General features: G+C 41.5%; 1 protein-coding gene across 1 annotated transcript; it reads right to left on the bottom strand.

Moving 5' to 3' along the window:
* Positions 1–833: 833 nt before the first annotated feature.
* Positions 834–10,498, bottom strand: LOC139374738 (uncharacterized). The gene is made up of 6 exons (XM_071115865.1): positions 10,020–10,498; positions 7,239–7,369; positions 6,894–7,043; positions 6,084–6,236; positions 5,647–5,758; positions 834–2,663 (listed from the first exon to the last, which is right to left on the bottom strand). Exons 1-6 carry the CDS (start codon positions 10,300–10,302, stop codon positions 1,774–1,776), a joined length of 1,719 nt encoding a protein of 572 aa, XP_070971966.1. The 5' UTR covers positions 10,303–10,498; the 3' UTR covers positions 834–1,773.
* Between the last annotated feature and the right edge of the window lie 8,500 nt (positions 10,499–18,998).

The following is an 18,998-nucleotide window of genomic DNA, read 5'->3' on the forward strand; positions in this document are numbered from 1 at the left end:
GGGCGTGGATCAGAAAACCAGTCAGTATCTGGTGTGACCACCATTTGCCTCGTGCAGCGCGACATATCTCCTTCACATAGAGTTGATCAGACTGTTGATTGTGGCCTGTGGCATGTTGTCCCACTCAATGGCTGTGAGAAGTTCCTGGATATTGGCGGGAACTGGAACACGCTGTGGTACATGTAGATCCCGAGCATCCCAAACATGCTCAATGGGTGACTTGTCTGGTGAGTATGCAGGCCATGGAAGAACTGGGGCATTTTCAGGTTCCAAGAATTGTGTACAGATCCTTGCGATGTGGGGCCTTGCATTATTATGCTGAAACATGACGTAAAGGCGGTAGATGAATGGGCCCGACAGGATCTCATCACGGTATATCTGTGCATTCAAATTGCCATCGATAAAATGCAATTGTGTTCATTGTCCGTAGCTTATGCCTGCCCATACCATAACCCCACCGCCACAATGGGGCACTCTGTTCACAATATTGACACGCGACGCCATAAAAGTGGTCGGCGGTTGTGAGGCCGGTTGGAAATACTTCCAAATTCTCAAAAACAATGTTGGAGGCGGCTTATGGTAGAGAAATTAACATTCAATTATCTGACAAAAGCTCTTGTGGACATTCCTGCAGTCTGCATGCCAATTGCACACGCCCTCAACATTTGAGACATTGTGTTGAGTGACAAAACTGCACATTTCAGAGTAGCCTTTTATTGTCCCCAGCACAAGGTGCAACTGTGTAATGATCATGCTGATTACCTTGACAAAGGAGAAATGCTCACTAACTGGGATGTAAACAAATTTGTGCACAACTTTTTTGCAAAATAAGGTTTTTGTGTATATGTAACATTTCTGGGATCTTTTATTTCAGCAGATGAAATATGGGACAAACACTTTACATGTTGCATTTTATATTTTTTGTTAAATGAATGAAATGGCTGAAAACCATTACGCCTATAATAATAATGAATATTGTGCATTTGTTTACTTTCTATTTATTTGATCAAATAAAATAAAAATACTTTTTAAACATCGTCAACCTGAGTTTGTAAAACATGAACAGATTTATTGTTGCTAGCCAATTACATTACTAATTACAATTATATATGCACATTTCATTACTTACATTAGACTATGTAACTAATTAATAATTGTATAAAATATATTATTCAAAGAGAAATGAATATTGACATTAGTCATTTATTTGCCATTTTCTCAAACATTTAACAACCGTTAGGTGCATAATCCTAACAGGGTGGAACCTTAGAGTGGAATCATTTTGCTTTACACCGTTTTTTCCCCCACCAACTTTGATACTTCCTGAACATGGTGCCATTGTGGGAGGGGGTTGGTTTTTTAAAGGGGAATTGAGTTTTTCCTCTATATTAATTTAGCCACCTCCGAAAAAGATATGTACATTTAGTTTTTATATTTTTGCAGAGACAAGCTTTTAAATGGATAGTTGTTGGCCTAATGCCTGGAAGTTTACGGGAACAGTTAGCATGTATTTGCGCTAATGCTAGTAGCGATGCATTCCACCCCCCCAGCTAGGTTTACTGTCTCTCTAAAAATAGGTATTTACACAAGCCTGTTTCAAATAAGTTAACAAAGGATTAATGAGGGGTATGTGGTTAATTACCCCCTTATCCTAAGACACTTCACATGATAACTATAATATTTCAACTAAATAACAGTTCCAAGACATCCCCATTGTACATTTCAAGTGATACGATTTCTCTCAATTATTAGACACAACTATGTCTGATAAGGCTACTCCTGCAGTGCATACAGGGACACTGCCTCTCCCGTATGGACCTTCTGGTGCACCTTCATATTGTGGTGGTGGGAGAACCTCTTCGCACACTGGGGGCAGCTGTAGGGTTTCTCCCCTGTGTGGACCCTCTGATGCCTCTTCAGGTTGGACGATCGGGAGAAACTGGCCGGGCACAGGTGGCAGCTGAACGCTTTCTCCCCCGTGTGCATCCTCTGGTGGATCTCCACCTGTTTGGGGAAACTGAAGGCTTTCCCACAGAATGAAGACGGAAAGCACTTCTCTTTGGAGCTGCCACCTTTACTGATTCCGTCTCTACTAGGGTCATGTGTCAATGGGCTTGTGTAGCCATTTAATGTTGAGGCACTGGCATTGTCTGAGGTCTGGTTTAACATTAGGAGAGTGTGAGGAGGATGAAGGCCAGGAAGTGTCTGTGGTGTCGCAGGGTCCATGTTCCAGTTGATAGATCCTATAGAAGGTATGCTAAAGGCAGCATCTGTTAGGGGGTTAACTTGAGGCGCCATCAGTCTCTCTGAATCACCACTATAGGAGCAGGATGGAGCATCGCTAGGCGAGTCTGTGTCTGTTCTCTCCAGCCGTATACGGACACCTCCCAGTCCCCGCAGACCAATTCTACGCCTCGCCCTGGTCTCAGCCAGTCCTGGTCTCAGTTCAGTTGTTGTTTTGTGTTCCACTGTCTGTTTCTGGTTGTTATTAACAGTGTTGCTCCCCAGCCCAGAGTTGAGGACACTGTCCCATCCACTGACCTCCACTATGTCATCTCTAGTCCTGGCCTGCTCAGTGATGTTGTCCCCTGGGCCCTTGGCTGCACCGTCTTGGGAATCCAAGTTGTCCGCCCAGTCTCCTCTGTTAGCCTCCAGCCAACCACCTGCAAGAGGTTACAAAATACTTTCCAAACATGGAAGATAAAATGTAACGTTATGACTATAAATACTGTTCCCTGAAGGAGGGAAACAAGGTACAACATACTATGGGGAGTCGCACACTCGCCACTTCGATTGAAGGATCTGCAATCACGCCTGACAAGGCCAATGAAATCCGCGTAACGCTGGACACCCCGCCTTCAACAGGATTCATTCCTTCCTTCAAGTTAATATCTCTCTCAAGGTTTGACAAAAAATTTTAGCCACAAGTAGTGCAGATTTTTTTACTTGTTCGAAAGCACAAGCACAAGTTCCACCACTGGTGGAAATGCATAAAGGAAGGTCAAAAGGTCACTGGTGCGCCAGAGAGTCTTTCCCAACGGGGCGCTTGGGTCCTTCGTGCAGAAAAAAAGACGACAATGCACATTTTCTTGAAATGCGTAAAGATCTATGTCGGCATTGCCGAACCTCTCCCATATCTGGGCAACCACCCAGGGGTGTAGTCTCCGCCCTTGACGAAAAGGGGCCCCCCTGGATAGCAGATCCACCCGAGTTGAGGTAACCAAGAACATGCATCACCTGATGTGTGATGTGCACTGCTCCACCACAACAGGGAGCGAGCCAAGGTGAGGAGGGGGAGGGTCCGCCTTGCCTGTTGATGTATTATATATACATTTAAGTCATTTAGCACACGCTCTTATCCAGCATGACTTACAAGAGTGAGAGCGCACATTTGTGTACCATTTTCATACTGGTTCCCCGTGGGAACCGAACCAACAACCCTGGCATTGCAAGCACCATGCTCTACCAACTCAGCCACCATCGTTAGATACGACCAGCACACAGTGGTGTAAAGTACTTAAGTACAAATACTTGAAAGTACTGCTTAAGTAGTTTTTGGGGGTATCTGTACTTTACTATTAATATTTGTGCCTACTTTTACCTTACTACATTCCAAAATAAAATAATGTACTTTTTACTCCATACATTTTCCTTGACACCCAAAAGTACAGGAAATGTGTCAAATTCACACACTTATCAAGAGAACATCGCTTGTTATCCCTACTGAGTCTGATCTGGCGGACTCACTAAACACAAATACTTAGTTTGTAAATCATGTCTGAGTATTGGGAGTGTGCCCCTGGCTCTCGTCAATTCAAATAAAAAATACAATTCTGCCGCCTGGTTTACTTAATAAGAAATTTGAAATGGTTTATACTTTTACTTTTGATACTTAAGTATATTTAAAAGCAAATACATTTAAACTTTTACTCAAGTAGTGTTTTACTGGGTGACTTTTTTACTTGAGTAATTTTCTATGAAGGCATCTTTACTTTTCCTCAAGTATGACAATTTAGTACTTTTAACACCACTGCCCGCACATGTCTGACAATCAGAAGTTCCAGGTAATTGATATGCCGGGCTCTCTGCGACACCGTCCATACTTCTAGAATTCAGTAACCCTCGCACACCGCGCCCGTCTGTCGTGATCACCTTGCGGGACAACACCTGGCCCATGAGAACCCCTTGCGACAGTAGCCGGGGATCCCTCCACTGGGCCAGTGCCTGAAGGCATGTCGGGGACACTGGAATTGACCGGTTTAGGTGGCGAGATGCATCCAAGCGTGTTGCTAGCACCCAGCACTGGAACTGGCCTCTGGGGAATGACTACCATCCATAGAAGCATCATCCCCAGTAGACGCAGGAACTGGTGAAAACATACAGGAACTGGTGAAAAACAAATTTGGGCCAAGCAGAGCTGGAAACCCAACAACCTCTCCGGGGATAGAAAAGTGCAATTTAAGGATGAGTCTAACTCGAGACCCAGGAATGGAATGTGCTGAGACAACTCTTTTTCTGGTTTACAATAAAACCTAGAGAATGAACATGGGGCACTAGCCGCGGTGTGAAACACTGCTTGTTCCTTTGACTGCCATCAGCCAATCATCCTGATAGGTCAACACACTCAGCCCCTGGCCCCTCATGGAGTACCAAAAAATGATGCTACTTTCATAGCGTGAGGAGGTGGCTGTCCCCAAACTAAGTCCTCTTCATCACCCGAGGAAACCCCCGGAAGTGTCCAGGGACACCATGGCGTCATCCGAACATGGGCCCTGTATGTCACCGAACCCACCGGCTCACCACCTCCCTGCTGGGAGGCTAGTTCCACCTTTTCCGACAACAGCCTCAAGCCCCTCTCCGCTTCCTGCACCATGGTCCCAGCCAAGTTGCCGGATTCTTGGAAAGGAAAGTCACAAAGAATGCTACAACGTCTTTCCAGGGAGTTTTCACACATTATGTGGCAATGCGCACACGGACTGGTTCGCATAGTATAACCGCATGACTGGGGGCGTGATCGTGACCCTGAATCCAGCTTAGCCATCGTCGTCTCGGTCGCTTTCTGAGCCATCTTACTCATTGCTCCAGAAAACTGAAGAATAATTAACTGTTTGGGATTAGGAAACTAACGATACCAAATACAAACTTCAGCACACAACGTCCAGAGGGGTGAGCACACTCTACCACAGTCTCGTTTTCCAATTGTTTGTTTTAGTAGGGTTAATTGTTCCTGTTCACACCAAGGTGAAGAGTGGAATAGTTGACGGAATAAATCCCGAGCCTCGCGATTATCACCTGTGGAAGGACGGGGCTTCCAGCGAGGTACAGATTTCATTGGCCTTTTTCAGGCGTGATTGTGGATCCTTCAACCAGTCACGAGAGTGCGACTCCCCATAGTATGTTGTACCGAAGTTGACTGACTGACTGAAGAGGAACTCCAATGCATTTTTCTGTCAATTACCTGGTGAAGTTCATGTTTTTGTATGTCAACATAAGTTGTATTCATTTCATTTTATGAATGAAGAAAATGAAGAAAGAATCATATACAGGCGCATCACTACTACCATTGAAGAGGGCTCTATGCTGACTTTTTACTTGTATTTTTACAAGGAGTATGTAATCTATAGGTTAAATGTATTTCTCCCTTACCTTGCTCCCCCATCTTTAGTCCACTCAGCAGATCAATGCTCTCGGGTCCGTCTTCTATTGTCTCCTCTTTGACTAGTAGCAGATCAGGCTTCCCATCCTCCATGTCTACTGGCTGTAAGAGATACAGAGTGAGAGGATGTTGCATCAAGAAATCTGATATGAGCACCCTGCTATGGAGCATCTTCTGATTGGGCAATGAGGGACTGCTATGATTACTATGCAAACATGTTAGTTGATTTGATTACTTGACACTCTTTAAAATGGTTTGATAATTCAGGCATGGTCCCACCCTTTTGACAAAATGAATCAAGACCTGGGCCAGTTTCCACAGTCTTAGTAGGAGTGCTGATCGAGGATCAGAACTCCTACTCTGATAGGCTATGTGGATACGGGCCCTGACCTAATACCATTCAGACAGTTGTTTACAGTGGGCTCACCTCAGTGAGACTGTGTGTGGTTCTGTGCTGCTCAGCTGGTTCCTCTGTGGGTTCAGGAGGAGGTGTAGTCTGGTTGTCCTCTATGACCATGTTCCCCTCAGTGTTCCCCAGACCCTCCTCCTTCACCAGCAGCACCTCTGGACCCTCCTCCTCCTGGAAGAGAGGTGATACAGATTACACAGACATACACTCCCTCGGGTACGTACACACACACACAGATAATAAACCCACTTTCAACATGGAGTGTTTACCCATCTCCACTACGTTTGAGTCCTATACTGTAGTTACAGAATGACTTCATTGTTGTTAAACCCATCATGGTGGACATAAATAAATATGTTGTGGATAAATCAGTCAGCTATGATAAGTCAAAAGTCATCAGATAAACCTTAAACTATTTTGAAGTGTACAATAAGTATTTGACTTTCACCTCATCTAGAATCAGATCCTCCCCTTTCTTATCTAGGCACCCTTCAGAGTATACACTACTACTGTATTGGTTCCAGTCCCCTCTAGACAGATCAGTATGTCTCTAAACCCAAGGGCATGTTGCCAGGGTCCATCTCTGTAGAGTTAAAACCCGATGGATCATCACCACCAGTGTCTAATGTCTCACCATCTCCACGGTAATGAACCGTTCTCTGGCGTTGGTTAAATACTGGAAAGTACTCTGGGCCCGGAGCAGGAGGACAGCCTAGTGGCCCCAGCCTCTCTGAGTCTGATCCGTGGTCAGATCCTGTATGTAAGAGCCTGTGTGTTAAAATCTATGTCTGTCTCTGACTTGAGGACGGTGTTCGGCGTTCCACTGACCTCCGTGATGCTGCGTTGGGTCCTGGGCCTGGGCGGTGCTGGGACGGTGGTGGGGTCCTCAGTGGCTTCATGGGGCACTCCAGCCACTGCAGTCTGGATGTGTCTGCTGTGCCGTGGGTCCTCCTCTCTTTCAGACCAGGCATCCGCAGGCTGACACAAGAAGAGAGGAGGTTATTACCGGCAGTCTAATTGGATAACAATGTTGTAGGAAAGTCTCACAAGCTCCCCTATGGCAGATAAATGAGGATGTACTTGTAAGCAAGTGAATAGCCAAGGGGAGCCTTTCTGAAATATACTGGCCACATTTGTTGGACTGTAATTTTTATGTAATACTATTACACTAACTTCTATCACGATAACGTGTTGGGTTGAGGTTCCACTCCCCTCATCAACAGTGATTGGTTGGTCATCTCTCCATGTATTGTCTGTCGCTGGCTTCACAAAGCTCCTGTGGCCTCCAGTGAAATGTCCTTCACCTGAGAGAGTGATTGGGGGAAAAGAATGGATTAGGTTAGTTACTGTCAATGCTCAATGGTATATTGTACAGTATTGTTACTGTCTAGAATTGGCCAGGATGTAAGGCAACACTTCTCATAACTTCTTGATATACTATTTATTGATCAATGTATTAACCCATTTAATCCCAAATTTTCCCCAGACATGAAAATATCCAAAGCAAGTGTCATTAGTAACCCTTTGAAGTAATCAATCATTATTTTATTACATTTGAATGGAAAAGTAGGTTGAAAAGGTCTGTTTTATGGTCGGTCACAATTGTGACCGGTGGGATAATGTTAGGTATACTAAATTAACATATTTCTCCTATGCAGTTATCAAAGTTCTTATAAATCCCAACCCAGTTATTCACACATTTAAAACTCTGTCACTTGCAGTCCCCAGCATTGCCACTAGAATGCCCTGTCACATTCTAGTGTGACTATTTTACACATCAAAAACCCTTATACAACACAATATGAATACTGAGAGCAAAGACAGACAAAAAAACAACCATCAACGTATTTCAACATTGTTACTTTAGTTAAACATGTATTGAAACATTAATATTGTAACTTTATTGTAACATTTGAACTTGTACTTTAGTGCAATATTCATTGTAACATTGTCATTGTGACATTTTAGTCGAACATTCACTAACAACTGTATAGCAGTCGTGTGATTCATTCCCACTGAACATAAAGGTAACATTTAGGATAGAGGTAGCCTGAAGAATATACATTCAAGTAGGAGGCCTACACTGAACAAAATACAATATAAATAAGTATATATATATATCATAGAGGTACGCTTCAGAACCAAGTGCAAGATTAGTTTGTGCATCACTGTTTTGAACTATGATCAGTCAGTCCTGGTACATCTACTGTCATACAGTATGTCTTGAATCAATTGACCTTTCTTTTCCAAAAACATTTCAGTCATTTTGATTGTCTTGATCGTCGACTTTTCTTTTCTTCCTAGTCCGTTGTGCTGCTTCTCCTCACCCTTTATCGACTTTTCTATTTTCCTTTTATTGTCTTTTTCAGCCCTTTTTCATTCGCTCTCATCTCCTTTTCTACGATCCATGGTATATCTTGAAGCAATCAATGTGCCGTGGCGCTTTGTATTTCTCACATGCATAGGTAGTACGTTTGTCACAATGACGGCTTCTCCTGAACCGGAGCATCGTGTTGATTGGCCAGTGAGAAGCTTTGTTATATCTTGCCTGATCTTCAACAGTGGTGGCCAGTAAAGATCTCCTTCCGTGGTTCAGTGGTTTCGTGCCAAACTTTTGCATTTTTGGGCTGTATACTATGTGTTTTGGAATCACATCGGTGGCAGGCCTCTTCGATCGTTTGAACTCAATCTTTATTTTTGACCACCTGCAACTTTCCCCTTGGCTCTTCTGGCTGACCCCTCTGGCTGGTAGAGGCCCCTAGGCCCTTCATTATCAACAATGGAGGGGGGTGGGGGAGGTTGTGGATCGGGGGGGGTAATAATCACTGATAACGTTGTTTCTGTCGTGATCTGTTTGCATAGGTTCAGTATATGCATTCAACAGCCTGGCTGGCGAATGGCCTGTCCATAGTCCATATCTGACCCATCGCTATCACAATCACTCAGGACAGCATCTTTCTCATTTTGAGGGATAACTGCAATGTTGCATGCCTTGTCTGGGCAGTCACCTAGATCCAACATATCCAGAACTTGACTCAAAGTGAATCTAAAAGAAAGAACAGAGTAGAAAGTTGGTTATACACATACATAGTTCTTGTTTTACCTATGTGTATACCTAGATGCACTGTGTTATCCCCCCGGTCACTATTGTTGCCGTCAACATGTTTACACATTCTATGACCACACTGAACAAAGTTGAGTAATTGCAAATGCATATATCAATACTAGACACCTTAAAATGATGTGTACCAAAAATCTTTGTGCTATCTTTATGTTAACATACTTTACTAACCTGTTGTTTGGGAGCTTTGATGGAGCCATCCTCTTCTCATGGTGCAACCAGGAAGTAAACAGCTCTGGTCATGTGACAATTTACAATAAACATGTGACACTGCACAGCCTTCATTGAGACCCTTTATTATTTCAATATTTGCTGTAAATGCATTGATAGATCATTCAGTAAAAGTTTTAGAGCCTTATAACTGAAAACGTTTTTTCCGGTCACAAAATGGGATTAAATAGGGTAAGGTTGATGCATCAAATTGTTTTTAATGAGAAAATAATAGGAAATGCAGTACATCAAATATTTAGTTAGAATATTATATTTTGTCTTTATGCAAGATAGCTAAGTAATCCGGGGGAACTCTTGCATACTATCCAAAAACTGACCAAGACCCAATTCTAGTTAACACAGAGTTTCCAAAACTTGGTCCTAAGAGATGCACTTTTTTTCCCCACCAACACTGCAAAGCTGATTTAAATGATCAAATCTTGATGATTAGTTTACTATTTGTATCAGATGTGTAGTGCTAGGGCAACAACAAAAAAAACTGCACCCTTTAGGGTCTGGAGGACCGAGTTTGGGAAATGCTGAGTTAACACATCTAAAGTCACACATGCGCATAGGATAACGGGGCGACAGGCCCCGCAGCCTCCCTCTTCTGCAAAACGTACCTCTGGTCATTCCTCTGTTTCGGTTGAGGATCTTGACACTACTGGGACGACTGGCGAGGACGCGCTCTCGCATTGTTCTTTCTGCGCGCTCCCGTGCGACTTTCAGATCGAGTAGCTGTAGTTTCCTCCGCAATGAGCTGTTTTCTTTCCGACTTTGAGTTATTTCCAAACGAAACACTGCATAGTCGTCGTCTACGAGTTTACAGATCTCTGCAACGGCTGCATTTGCTAGCACCTCCATGATGGAGGCTATCTGAGTGTGAAAAACCATACAGTTAGCCATTGTTAGCAGCTAGCTAGCGTTAACTAGATAACATCGATCAACCAAGTCCTGTCTCCAACGAGAATTAAACACTACCTGGGAAAAGTATGTGATGCTGTTCATTTAAATGTCATGAGTTCCACTGCGTTAATAAACGTCTTAATAAAAACGCTAACGTGGAAATTGTTCTTAGTCAATGTCCACTTCCGTTTAAACTGAAGAGAAATGATCTTATTGGGTGGCGTCATAGCTCAAAGGGTGTGGTTTGAATAACGGTCCTGTTTTACGTTACGCATCAAATCTCACATGATCGAGTATCTTTTAATACCTGTGTTTGGTTTGCTAGACATGTTTGATGTAGCAATGTAAGTTGATTTTGTATAATGAATAATAAAAAAAATTAAACTTTAAAAAAAATATATTTTTCAAGCTGAGAGCAGACTTGTTTAGAAAGAGCATTGTGTTAGCAAAAATAGAGTAGAAAATAATAGAATCACCTCAGTAAGATAAAATATTCATCTGTCATCTGTCTGTCTGTCTACAAGTTACCACAAAATATACACGACATTTGGAATAGTTAAATTATGATTTTAAAATACCTACCCAGGTAGCTGGCTAGCACTCACCTGGCTAACTTGTGTGCTGTCATGAGGGACGCCCAACAATATGACTTTTTTCTAAGTATTGAGAACACTTGGAAGCAGACAATGTTGAAAAGTAATCTTTAGATGTTATAAGTATGCGCCCGCAACCCATGTTCTCCGCAAAATGCTCTCATGGTCAACAGAGCTGATCATGGACTGTTGGATAACAGACAAACAGCAGCAATACATAATTGCAAATCTATTGTTTTGTAACTAATTACAGAATACAAGTCACTGATACACTTCACAATAATTAGTAAAGGCTGAGTCACCTTAGAAGCTTAGACATAAGAGAATGTACATGAAAACAGCATACAATAAGTGTACTGGACAATTTATTGCTTGCCCTGCATTTGCATTATCAATGACATTGTGTTCAGAATTGTATGTATTGATCAGACAATTATTTGATCATTTACAATAGGCCAGCATAGCTGATATGTTGAGCAACATGAACACTCATGAGAAATAAAGGTGAAAAATAATGGTGAGACAACTGACAAACGGTGTGCAGAAACCCATTGACTCTTGTAACACTCATCTCCTGTCCAAATGCTTGAAAAAACAATACAAAGTAACATGTGATATCACCTAAAAGTGAATAAGTTATGCTTTAGGAAATGCAAACAACTGCAGAGATGGGGAGGGCAGCGGGAGAGGTGGGTGACCCATGTACCCCGCTTCAATCAACCAGGCTTCAGTCACCCCCAAGATTAAAGCGGGAGACAAATCCAGCCATGGCCTCCTCCTTTCCTCTCACACTGGGCAGATGGGTCCTGGGATGGACAGCGCGCACAGCTTCCCCACATAGAGTGCTGGATCTTCATGTTGAAGAGGAGATCCAGGAGCCTGTCTACATAGCCTGTAATGTTTTTTGAAAAATGGGTAGTGTAATGCTGTAATGCTTGTTAAATGGGTAGTGAATTTAATTTACATTTATTTACTGTTCTGAGTTATGATGCTATTTATTTGTTGATGTAGTGATCTATCCATTCTACAATGTGTTTTCTTGTGTTTTTGGTGTTTCTGATATAGATATTACTCAGTTGGACCAAGCCATTAAACAAATGCCTATAGGTAAATCTCCTGGACTGGATGGCCTGACTCCTCAATTCTATCGACATTTTTGGCCTGAGAGTTATTGCTTTTGGTCTACAAAGAGGGTATTGCTAATGCTATCTTACTTCCTTCTTTGAGACAGGGATTAATAGTTCTTATACCCAAACCAAAGAAGGACACTCTTTACCTGGACAATTGGAGACCAATTACACTGTTGGCAACTGACTATAAATTACTAGCCAATGTCTATGCCAATAGGCTGAAAAAGACCTTGATGATATAATCAGTGAAACTCAATCAGCCTTCATTAACATAAATAACATTAAAAAAGTCAATTCTGTTATGTTTAGATTTGTTTGGAGGAGTAAAACATACAGTGCCTTGCGAAAGTATTCGGCCCCCTTGAACTTTGTGACCTTTTGCCACATTTCAGGCTTCAAACATAAAGATATAAAAATGTATTTTTTTGTGAAGAATCAACAACAAGTGGGACACAATCATGAAGTGGAACGACATTTATTGGATATTTCAAACTTTTTTAACAAATCAAAAACTGAAAAATTGGGCATGCAAAATTATTCAGCCCCTTTACTTTCAGTGCAGCAAACTCTCTCCAGAAGTTCAGTGAGGATCTCTGAATGATCCAATGTTGACCTAAATGACTAATGATGATAAATACAATCCACCTGTGTGTAATCAAGTCTCCGTATAAATACACCTGCACTGTGATAGTCTCAGAGGTCCGTTAAAAGCGCAGAGAGCATCATGAAGAACAAGGAACACACCAGGCAGGTCCGAGATACTGTTGTGAAGAAGTTTAAAGCCGGATTTGGATACAAAAAGATTTCCCAAGCTTTAAACATCCCAAGGAGCACTGTGCAAGCGATAATATTGAAATGGAAGGAGTATCAGACCACTGCAAATCTACCAAGACCTGGCCGTCCCTCTAAACTTTCAGCTCATACAAGGAGAAGACTGATCAGAGATGCAGCCAAGAGGCCCATGATCACTCTGGATGAACTGCAGAGATCTACAGCTGAGGTGGGAGACTCTGTCCATAGGACAACAATCAGTTGTATATTGCACAAATCTGGCCTTTATGGAAGAGTGGCAAGAAGAAAGCCATTTCTTAAAGATATCCATAAAAAGTGTTGTTTAAAGTTTGCCACAAGCCACCTGGGAGACACACCAAACATGTGGAAGAAGGTGCTCTGGTCAGATGAAACCAAAATTTAACTTTTTGGCAACAATGCAAAACGTTATGTTTGGCGTAAAAGCAACACAGCTCATCACCCTGAACACACCATCCCCACTGTCAAACATGGTGGTGGCAGCATCATGGTTTGGGCCTGCTTTTCTTCAGCAGGGACAGGGAAGATGGTTAAAATTGATGGGAAGATGGATGGAGCCAAATACAGGACCATTCTGGAAGAAAACCTGATGGAGTCTGCAAAAGACCTGAGACTGGGACGGAGATTTGTCTTCCAACAAGACAATGATCCAAAACATAAAGCAAAATCTACAATGGAATGGTTCAAAAATAAACATATCCAGGTGTTAGAATGGCCAAGTCAAAGTCCAGACCTGAATCCAATCGAGAATCTGTGGAAAGAACTGAAAACTGCTGTTCACAAATGCTCTCCATCCAACCTCACTGAGCTCGAGCTGTTTTGCAAGGAGGAATGGGAAAAAATGTCAGTCTCTCGATGTGCAAAACTGATAGAGACATACCCCAAGCGACTTACAGCTGTAATTGCAGCAAAAGGTGGCGCTACAAAGTAGTAACTTAAGGGGGCTGAATAATTTTGCACGCCCAATTTTTCAGTTTTTGATTTGTTAAAAAAGTTTGAAATATCCAATAAATGTCGTTCCACTTCATGATTGTGTCCCACTTGTTGTTGATTCTTCCCAAAAAAATACATTTTTATATCTTTATGTTTGAAGCCTGAAATGTGGCAAAAGGTCGCAAAGTTTAAGGGGGCCGAATACTTTCGCAAGGCACTGTATTATATTCAGAATCACAATTAGTGAAAGGCTTTAATCATGGAGGTTTTGTTAATGTAATTTATATGTTTAAATTAATGATTAGAATATTCCACCCTGAAACCATATAATTGTATGAAATTGAGTAGTCAGTAAAATTATATATCTGTGAGTGTAGTTTTAGTCAGAATTGGGGTAAAACAATATATCTGTACAATATGTCTTTATAGTATCTTAAACACAGACTGTCTGAGCAAAATTCGGTGCCGACTTGACTAGAGATTTGTGAGAGGACAGGGAGTACGTCTCAAGGTCCCAAGGTCTCCCTAATCTCTGTCGACTGGGTAGTGAGACAGTATGTGCGTAGGATACCTTCTGTTTGTGTGTGAAAGTATGTGCATAAGGAGTCTGTTTGTATGTGAAAGTATGTGCGTAAGAGCCAGTATCAAATGAATGGTTTTGTACAACGAACCAGCGCTCTCGTAAATAAACTTTCTGACTATCTTAGCTGGGCCTCCATCTGTTTCATTCAACCAGTATCTTACAGATTCTGGGTTGCAGACAGTAGTTTAATTGAATTGTGTTATGAACACTGAGAACATAATTCTCATGACAGGTTTACAGGCTATTGATTTTGAGTCGTTAGAATTAAATGGTTGAAATTATGTCTGTCTAGTCCTACTTCTATGTGGCATCATATCCCTAACAGTCTGTTTAATAAACTTGGTGGACTTGAATTCCTAATGAAATGTGATTTTGACCCTCCAAAATTACCTGCGAAATTGTTTAAGTTTCACCAGCAAATGTTATTTTTCGAGAAAATGATATTCAAGCACAATTTTTCCCCACAAAACATTGATTTGGAATAATAGAGTTATTAAAATGAATAGGAAATCCATTTTCAAATGCCTTTGGTTTGACAAGGGTATTAATTTTGTATGTGATTTGGTAGACAACACTGGGGAGTTTGAGTTCATTGGTAAATTTCAGGTTAATATTACTCAGGTTAATATATGAAGGTTTTGCAAAGCAATTCCACTTCCTTTACTTGGATTTATTAAGAACACTGTTATATTGTGAGGTTGTTCTCTCTTTTCCAAGTTTACAAATTAATAACTTGAATCTATTAGATAAAAAATGCAACAATAAGTGGATATGATTGGCGGTTAATTAAGTCATTTTTTGGTGATTATAATTCAATATATTGCTATGAATGTGACCAACCCATGCTATGGTCAAAAGCGACTACCTTTTCCCTCACTTGTCCAGTTATCCCAAAAGTTAAAGAAACTAATTTTAAAATATTTTCTTCCATCCACCCTCTTAATGATTTCTTGCACAAAAGATTCCATTTTGACAAAATGCCTTGTGTTTTTTGTTCCTCTGATTCAGAATTAATAGAGCATTTATTTTTTTCATGCCACCATTCTAGTAAACTATGGATTGAAGTTCATGAATGGTTGTGTATAAAATCTCCAGAAATACCTATGTTTACCTTTGATGATGTTGAATGGCATTATGCTATCCTTGTAATTCCGATCATAACTATTTTATTAACATTATTATTCTCTTGTCCAAATATTATATTCACAAATGTAAATGGGGTGGAAAAATCCCCTATTTTGTAGTTTTTTTTCCATTGAATTGTTACAATTTTATAAATCTATCAAACTTGTGAAACTTAAAAAGTTGGAAAAATTATTAGAAGTCATGTCTCTGAATGTCTGTTAATGTCTCATTGCCTTGTCATATATTAATGATGTCCGGAATTATTATTATTATATATACACTGCTCAAAAAAATAAAGGGAACACTTAAACAACACAATGTAACTCCAAGTCAATCACACTTCTGTGAAATCAAACTGTCCACTTAGGAAGCAACACTGATTGACAATACATTTCACATGGTGTTGTGCAAATGGAATAGACAACAGGTGGAAATTATAGGCAATTAGCAAGACACCCCCAATAAAGGAGTGGCTCTGCAGGTGGTGACCACAGACCACTTCTCAGTTCCTATGTTTCCTGGCTGATGTTTTGGTCACTTTTGAATGCTGACGGTGCTTTCACTCTAGTGGTAGCATGAGACGGAGTCTACAACCCACACAAGTGGCTCAAGTAGTGCAGCTCATCCAGGATGACACATCAATGCGAGCTGTGGCAAGAAGGTTTGCTGTGTCTGTCAGCGTAGTGTCCAGAGCATGGAGGCGCAACCAGGAGATAGGCCAGTACATCAGGAGACGTGGAGGAGGCCGTAGGAGGGCAACAACCCAGCAGCCGGACCGCTACCTCCGCCTTTGTGCAAGGAGGAGCAGGAGGAGCACTGCCAGAGCCCTGCAAAATTACCTCCAGCAGGCCACAAATGTGCATGTGTCTTCTCAAACGGTCAGAAACAGACTCCATGAGGGTGGTATATGAGGGCCCGACGTCCACAGGTGGGGGTTGTGCTTACAGCCCAACACCGTGCAGGACGTTTGGCATTTGCCAGAGAATACCAAGATTGGCAAATTCGCCACTGGCGCCCTGTGCTCTTCACAGATGAAAGCAGGTTCACACTGAGCACATGTGACAGACGTGACAGAGTCTGGAGACGCCGTGGAGAACGTTCTGCTGCCTGCAACATCCTCCAGCATGACCGGTTTGGTGGTGGGTCAGTCATGGTGTGGCATTTCTTTGGGGGGCCGCACAGCCCCCCATGTGCTCGCCAGAGGTAGCCTGACTGCAATTAGGTACCGAGATGAGATCCTCAGACCCCTTGTGAGACCATATGCTGGTGCGGTTGGCCCTGGGTTCCTCCTAATGCAAGACAATGCTAGACCTCATGTGGCTGGAGTGTGTCAGTAGTTCCTGCAAGAGGAAGGCATTGATGCTATGGACTGGCCCGCCCGTTCCCCAGACCTGAATCCAATTGAGCACATCTGGGACATCATGTCTCGCTCCATCCACCAATGCCACGTTGCACCACAGACTGTCCAGGAGTTGGCGGATGCTTTAGTCCAGGTCTGGGAGGAGATCCTCAGGAGACCATCCGCCACCTCATCAGGAGCATGCCCAGGAGTTGTAGGGAGGTCATACAGGCACGTGGAGTCCACACACACTACTGAGCCTCATTTTGACTTGTTTTAAGGACATTACATCAAAGTTAGATAAGCCTGTAGTGTGGTTTTCCACTTTAATTTTGAGTGTGACTCCAAATCCAGACCTCCATGGGTTGATACATTTGATTTCCATGGATAATTTGTGTGATTTTGTTGTCAGCACATTCAACTATGTAAAGAAAAAAGTATTTAATAAGAATATTTCATTCATTCAGATCTAGGATGTGTTATTTTAGTGTTCCCTTTATTTTTTTGAGCAGTGTATATATATTTATTTTTTCACCGTTGCCTGGTGTTCTATTTCTTTTTATTTATTGTATTCACCGGAATGTCCCTGTATTGATGTGTAATATTGTTATTATTGTTGCAATACATTTAAAAAAAATGATGGATAAGTCAACGTACAAGTAAGTGTAAGTAAAAACAAATTCAAATAATTTAGAAATTGCGCTACTAATGCACACGACCGCACAAACACGTCTCGTAAAAAGTAAAAATGTTTTTGTTTGGTTAATTTTTGGAAATTGTAGAAAGAAAACATTTTCCTTCTTAAGAAGTTCCAGCTGGGCAGGCTAACGTTAGTTAGCTAATTAATTTGCTAGCTATCATACAGTAGGCGTATATTAATAATTATAATCACAATTGAATGTAGCGCATATAAAGCAACCACTAGCTACCGTGGCTGAAAACACAATCATCGCGAGATAAACGAGTGACGAATTTCTGGGCAAGGGCGGCCCATTTAAAAATCATTCTTCCTCCCTTGCCCTGCAAGTGTATACTCGTCAGAAGTGTCCACTTAATTTGACGGCTGAGGGGATAGGGTGTGTCTTTTAAGTGTTTGGAATGGAGCTGAGATTTCAGTCTTTGAGGTGTGTTTCCTGACCGATGCCGCATTTGGTTAATAAATGTCCCCCATGAAACACTGTAGACGCGGAATCCTATTTCACGTCCTCAAAATCCCCAGAATGAATCTAACTAAGATAACAAAAGAATCTTTAATTAATTTTGACATTTTAGTTGCACAATTTTACATAATCTAAGGAGCTGGAGTGGGCAAATGGACCTTGTCCAATCAAAACCCAACCTTCATTTACCTGTTGTGATGCACTGATGTTCCAAATGCCGTTATAGAAGAGACAGACTTTATGACCTTTATGACCAAAATCATCCTATTTACACCTTGTAGTCCATTTTGACAATATCGATGCCACATAGGCCGTTTTCAAAAGGAGTCATTGCTTTTTAATGGCAGTCGCTCTTTAACTCTTACTCTATGTGGTCTGGAGCCTGCTGGTTTTCTGTTTTAGCTGATAATTAATTGCACACACTTGGTGTCCCAGGTCTAAATTAGTCCCTGATTTAGAGGGTAACAATGAAAAGCACATTGGAACTGGATTGAGGTCCAGACTTGAGTTTGAAGGCCCTATATTATGTTCTGTATATGTACAGTCACCTCCATAATTATCATCACCCTTGATTAAGATGAGCAAAAAAGACTCCAGTTAATGATTAAAATATTGAGCTACAGTGAATTCATAAAGTATTCACACTCCTTGACTTTTTACTTTTTTTGTGTGTTACAAAGTGGGATTAAAATGGATGTAAATCATATTTTTTTTGTCAAAGATCTACACAAAATACTGTCAAAGTGGAATAAGAATGCAAACCTTTTTAAATAAATGAAAAAAAACAATAATATATCTTGATTAGATAAGTATTCAACCCCCTGAGTCAATGCATGGTAGAATCACCTCACAGCTGTGAGTCTTTCTGGGTAAGTCTCTTAAGAACTTTGCACACCGCGATTGTACAATACTTGCTCATCATTCTTTTTTAAATTCTTCAAGCTCTGTCAAGTTGGTTGTTGATCATTGCTAGATAGCCATTGTCAAGTCTTGCCATAGATTTTCAAGCTGATTTAAGTCAAA

This window comes from Oncorhynchus clarkii, chromosome 19, assembly GCF_045791955.1.
Source record: "Oncorhynchus clarkii lewisi isolate Uvic-CL-2024 chromosome 19, UVic_Ocla_1.0, whole genome shotgun sequence".
Lineage (NCBI taxonomy): Eukaryota > Metazoa > Chordata > Actinopteri > Salmoniformes > Salmonidae > Oncorhynchus > Oncorhynchus clarkii.

Bases quoted from the DNA above. Each gene is read 5' to 3' on its own strand.
- LOC139374738 (XM_071115865.1), bottom strand. From the start codon at position 10,302: ATGGCTAACTGTATGGTTTTTCACACTCAGATAGCCTCCATCATGGAG. The intron at 7,370-10,019 runs GTACGTTTTGCA...TCACTCTCTCAG, and splicing joins AAACAGAGGAATGACCAGAG to GTGAAGGACATTTCACTGGA. The intron at 5,759-6,083 runs GTGAGCCCACTG...TATCTCTTACAG, and splicing joins CCACACACAGTCTCACTGAG to CCAGTAGACATGGAGGATGG.